The 6,037-nt window shown below is 28.9% G+C and overlaps 1 protein-coding gene across 7 annotated transcripts in view; it reads left to right on the top strand.

Annotated features, from left to right (window-relative positions):
* The window catches only part of LOC108694178 (homeotic protein female sterile-like), a 35,073-nt gene that overhangs the window by 10,220 nt on the left and 18,816 nt on the right, over positions 1 to 6,037 (top strand). For 6 of the 7 annotated variants that reach the window (XM_018203543.1, XM_018203514.1, XM_018203535.1 and 3 more), the window contains 4 exons: positions 2,903 to 3,151; positions 4,162 to 4,356; positions 4,669 to 5,274; positions 5,863 to 5,940. In XM_018203543.1, coding sequence (XP_018059032.1) covers positions 2,903 to 3,151; positions 4,162 to 4,356; positions 4,669 to 5,274; positions 5,863 to 5,940 — 1,128 coding nt within the window. The remainder of the gene's footprint in view (positions 1 to 2,902; positions 3,152 to 4,161; positions 4,357 to 4,668; positions 5,275 to 5,862; positions 5,941 to 6,037) is intronic. The other variant, XM_018203560.1, reaches the window with a different exon arrangement.

The raw sequence follows: 6,037 nt of genomic DNA, 5'->3' as shown, positions 1-6,037 counted from the left end.
TGTTCTAATTATTATAGTTTACAACTCAAAAAATTTTTTTTTATATAATAATACTTTTGTGTTTAAATGTTCCTTTTGATTATCTTTCATTTCTTTATCTCTAAAAAGTACATAGCTGCATTTTTGTATCACAATATGAAACATTTTTGAAAGTTTCAAATAATTCCATAAATATTTTCAATCATCGATCTTATGTTTATATCTTTATATTTCCAATAAATTTCCTCAACAAGACTCTTGTCTCGTGTGATGGTGAAATATACGTGAGTCACGCTATATAAACAGTATTATCTGAATGGACAATACTAAGCGTTCAATTTTTTCTTAGGATTACAGAGGCACATAGAGGACTAAAAATTTCAAAGAAATTTGTCTCCTCAAAAACTTTTGAGATGTTAAATATTACATGTGTATAATAAAAAATAAAAATATTTTAACATTGTATATCATTTTATATAATTATTTATGATTATTTTATATAGTTATAAAAAATTATATAGAATTTTATATTTATAAGACGCGCGCGCGCGCGCACACACGCACACACACGCGCGCGCGTACGTACGTACATACGTACATATATACATACATACATACAGGTGTCTATAAAATCTGTTTCTATCCCATTTCAGAAACGGTTTGGAAAATTATGAAAAATAGTGGAATATTAATATATTTGATCATTTCGAAGGACTGCGCTGATTGACTGTATTAAGTAACCCTTCGAAATGATCGCGCGTGTATTTCATGATTTTTCATAATTTTAAATAGTTTCCGAAATGTAGTAGAAGATATATATAGATATTATAAGCATCCTGTATTTAACCTTTAGAGAATTGACATTTTTGTCTTGAATTTTTTAAATGTAAAATTCATATATATATTCATATATATAAATGTTTATGTCGAGTTTTCTGCTAGCCACTACTATAGTGGTTAGTCCCTCTAAAGGTTAATAATATGCTACACTCATATTTACATCCATATAAAAAATATACAAAAATAATTTAACTTTTTTTTTACATATATGATTGCGAACGCAAAAATATTATTTATTCCTTCAATTTTCATTCTTCATAATGCCGTGATAGTAGTAAACATATGATTTTTAGATCTGTTTGTCTTGTATTTTCTAAAATTTTTAGAAAAGAAAATAAGTTGAGGAATAAATTTATTCAAGAAAAGAAAGGAAAAAAATCTAAAAACATAAAGTACAAGTAAAATGAACGAACTTGTAGACGTAGACAGCAGATAAAAATTCGATCTAAATTCTATATTAGATAAGTTCGATCTAAATTCTTCATTAGAAGTTGTAGATAAGTGTAGACGCGTTTAGCTTGTGCGTTATTATTGATGTATTGAGTTGATATAATTATATCTGCTTCTTTTTTATTGCAATTTATACGAAATGAACATATATTCAATTTACAGAAAAAAAAGCAAAGAAAGTTAATAATCAAACAGATATAACTTCGATACATGCTCTAACAAAATGTGTGCATATGAAATACTGTCGTGTAAATTATAGAAAATGTGTCAAAAGAACTCTGGTAATCTTTATTAAATAATTTACGAAAATCTAAAAATAAGATGTATTTTTGCGTTCGCATATATTCTATGGGAAATTATCAAATTTTGATGTATGAGTTAGAAAATAGGGAGAACCTGATTTATTAACAAGTATTTGAGGCACGTAGATTTCTTTCTTGTCTTCTTAAGAGCTGTAGCAAAAAAAGCTTAAAATGTTTGAAAGAATATTATGGATAAGATTTCAAATTTTTACCTGCTATTTGTCTCGATTTGTCTCGGTTTCAATGATTTCATTTGCCTGCGTGCTATATGTCTTATTCGGCATTGAATAATAAATCGCAACAATAGAAATGGAAGTTTCAAAGAAAATAAAGGGATCAGTTACCTGTTTCTGAATAAAAAAAACTATATCGCCTTTTTCAAAATTCTTTTAAGATTGAGCCATATGAATATAATTTTTAACTTGGTTTTAATAATTTAAAACAATCTTTATAATTTTATTTAACATTTTTTTATTGTTACAAATATCGCTTATTTGCTGTAATTAAAAAATAGATTTCCGGAAAATAAATTCGAAAGTGTTTATCATTAAAATATTAGTTTTAAATTTTAGTGTAATAATTGATTATAAAGGAATAAAAGTGTGTTCCTTTAAAGTATGTTCTTTTTTCTTTATATTTTCGCTCTTTTTTTTACTACTAAAAAATAATGTTTGAATTATGCCATTGTAACAAATAAGTGATATGTTGATATATTAATATAAAAAATTTATATATTCTATGTTATATATAGAATAATTGAAAATTTAAATGAATGAAATAAGTAAAGAGCCAAGCAGTTGAGATTAGATTTTTGTGCTAAAAATATTTTATTTATAAATTAATACATTTTCTAGTTATGTAAATTATGCGTTGGTGACTATCGGACTTGAAGTGCAATTACAAACAAGCTAAAATAAATTAAATTGATCGTCAATTTAATAATGATATTAATAAGCATCTTAAAATACTTCAGAACTTGCGAAAAATATCATAGCAAGGATGAAAACTTAATAGGTATAAATAAAATGTGTTGTATCTAAACATAAATTTGCTAATAATAGTTTTACAATATATTTGAGAACACTGCATGTAAATGTATGTAGCAATTAATCTAAAATGCATGATATTGACAAAATTAATAATGTGTGAATATGTCAGTATTAAGTAGAAATAATTTTATTATTTATAAATTATACGCTTTTGCAAAATGTGATGTGCTTAATAGATTTCTTACTTAATATGTAAAAATACTGTAATGTAGATACACAAGTAATTGAAAGTTACGTCATTTATTCACATGTATAACTAACAAAATAAAAATGACAATATAGACGAGCACACCTGGCAAGGCTTCGACTACGCCAGCGAGTCCTGCAAAGGAACCGCCCCCACGTGACGAACCACCTTTGGAACCGGTGAATGGCGTAGTTCAACCACCGGTTATTCCACCACCCGATCGTCCAGGACGTATCACGAATCAATTGCAATTTTTGCAAAAAGGTGTTTTGAAACCAGTATGGAAGCATCAATTTGCCTGGCCCTTCCAACAGCCTGTCGATGCGAAAAGACTCAATTTACCAGTATGTAAAGATGGCAAAATAATATTTTAAACAAATAATATTTTAAATTATGTATAATATACAAAAAGAATCTTATTTTTATTAGTATATTTTGATATAAAATTGGAAATATCTTGTTAAACCATTGATTTTTTTTACTATTTTATTATAATTTATGCATGGAATAATGAAATGATCAATGAAATTGGCATAAAGCAAACACGATTGCTTTAAAAAAAAATTATTACACTTTGTGTTTACATATCAATATGTATTTATAACAACAATATGTATTTACATATCATTTTTGAAAAATAATTATGTGTGCCAAAAGGTTTGCGAATTAGTGCTGTGTCATGATCTATTGATAATGTCAACGTTTCGTGAACCTCGCCGTTCTTTTCATCATGGCGAAGAGACACTGATATTGTCAATGCGCTCTTCCCTCTGATGAAGTGAATGACGAAGTTCACAAAACATTGGCATTACTAATGGATCATGTCACGGCGATAACCCGCAAGTCCTTTGACACTTTTGAAGAAAATACTTGTGAAAGTTTCAAAAGTATTAGCAATTATGTTTTTTTTAATACTAATTGATTCAGCTCATTATTCACTCATTATATGCATAAAATTATTAAGATACGATTACCAAAAAATGAATAATTTGTGAGATATTTTATTATAAAATATAAAATATCGTATATTGATTTTTTTTTTATATCTATTTTAATACTTCCATATGCAGAATCATATTATGTGAAAAAAATTATTTAATTCCATTAAAAAATGGCCTTTATATAATCTTGAAAAATTAATTGCTGATTCTGACGGTTTTTTTTCAGTAACTGATATGAGATATTATTCAGTAGACTATTATTTCTCTATCAATCATATATATTCATTATTATACGCAAGAGTTCTAACATGGATCTTCGTAAAATGCTTTACTGGAACTTTATAATAATTAACTTTATAATAATTTTGTTACATTGTGTGGATAGCTTGGAAAATATATTTTTTATTTAAAAGGATTATCACAAAATCATCAAAAAACCAATGGACTTGGGCACAATCAAAAAGCGGTTGGAGAATTCGTATTACTGGAGTGGGAAAGAATGTATTCAGGATTTCAATACTATGTTCACCAACTGTTATGTCTACAACAAGCCAGGAGAGGATGTTGTAGTTATGGCACAGGCTCTCGAAAAATTATTTCTTACAAAGGTATATTTTTAGGAAAAAATTTCTATATTCTTTGTTAAATAACATTAATTAAAAATTATCTGAAAACGCGCACACATACACCATAGGATGTTTAAAAAATAATTATAAATGTTTATATATAATTTATATAGAGAAAGAAAACATTTTTAGATCCATATTTGTGTGACTTTTATCTTTATAGTCAATAGAATATATTCTTAAAGTTTGGCGATCTATTTCTGATACATAAAATACTTTTTTTTTTTCAGGTAAGTTTTATTATGTTTACATATTATTTTTATTAAATAAAACAATAGTATAATAATTTCATAGGTTGCACAAATGCCGAAGGAAGAAGTAGTGTTAGATCCACCTGTTCCAAAAGGACCCAAAGGCAAAAAAGCTGGAAGAGTTGGTGGACCAGGAGGAGTAGCAGGAGGAGGTACAGGAGCAGGTAGAGGACGACCAGCTTCTGGTGCAGCCGCTGTTACTTCCAGTGTACCAAATAGTTTAACACCTTCTGCTACATCAGCTGGAACAACAGGCGTTATACCTATGCCGCCTCTTGGTACTCAGGCACCAGCTTCAGTACCTGGAAGCACGAATACAACCACTATTGCTCCACCGTCAAGTATGGGCGTTACACCAATGGCTACTCACAATTCTTTGCCTCAGCAAGTTGTCCCTCCAACCACGGGTTACCATGCGCAGCCAGCGATGGATCCTCAAACAACTTCTGCTGTGCCTCCACCTCCACAAGTCCCTACAACACCAACTGTAATGCCTCCATCACAACCTGCCAAACTTAAAAAGGGAGTTAAAAGAAAAGCTGATACTACAACTCCTACCGCAAATGCGTTTGATCCATTGTATACACCTATGGATTCCAAGAATGCCAAAATACCTACGAGAAGGGAATCTGGCAGACAAATTAAGAAGGTGAGTATATGCATATATATATGGTGTGTGTTGTGTGGTTGTGTGTGTGTGTGTGTGTGTGTGTGTGTGTGTGTGTGTGTGTGTGTTTATTACTTTATTGTTATATTTTGTGTTTGAATCAAGAAAGTATTAATATAGATATGACATATTTATACAGACTAAAAACAAAATATTCATTATGAAATAATAAATCATGCGTGCGTGCGTGTGTGTGTGTGTGTGTGTGTGCGCGTGTGTGTGTGTGCGCGTGTGTGTATTGTTTAATTTGAAGTGTATACATTTTATCAAACATTAAAGATTTTTACATTTATATAAAAATAAAATAGCTATATAATAAATATGTAAAGGGACCGCAATAGATTAAAATAAATGTAATTTTGTTATTGATATATCTTTTTAAATATGAGAAGTACAAATTATATTTTACATGATCATAATATATTATATATAACAAACATCCTTGTTCCTCGCATTTATAAAGTCATATTATTTCATGATTCATATTAATTATGTTAATCATTGCTCAATGATTAATATAAATAATATATTAAATGGCAATTTAAACAACTCATGTCATGGCTGTTTCAGCCAACGAGACAAGCGGAAGACGGCTTAGTGCCATACCATCAGGCCAATATGCCTCTTATGGGGGCAATGGCCCAACAGGTACATTTATTATTATTCCTTCATATTCCTTCCGTTCATTTGTGTTGTCTCATCATTTATCGAGCAAAAATCAGATTTATATTATTATACAATTTAT

The sequence above is a fragment of the Atta colombica genome, unplaced genomic scaffold (genome assembly GCF_001594045.1).
Source record: "Atta colombica isolate Treedump-2 unplaced genomic scaffold, Acol1.0 scaffold1, whole genome shotgun sequence".
In the NCBI taxonomy this organism is placed as follows: Eukaryota; Metazoa; Arthropoda; class Insecta; order Hymenoptera; family Formicidae; genus Atta; species Atta colombica.
The sequence above is the reverse complement of the archived record's forward strand: the minus strand, read 5'-3'. Positions and strand labels throughout refer to the sequence as shown.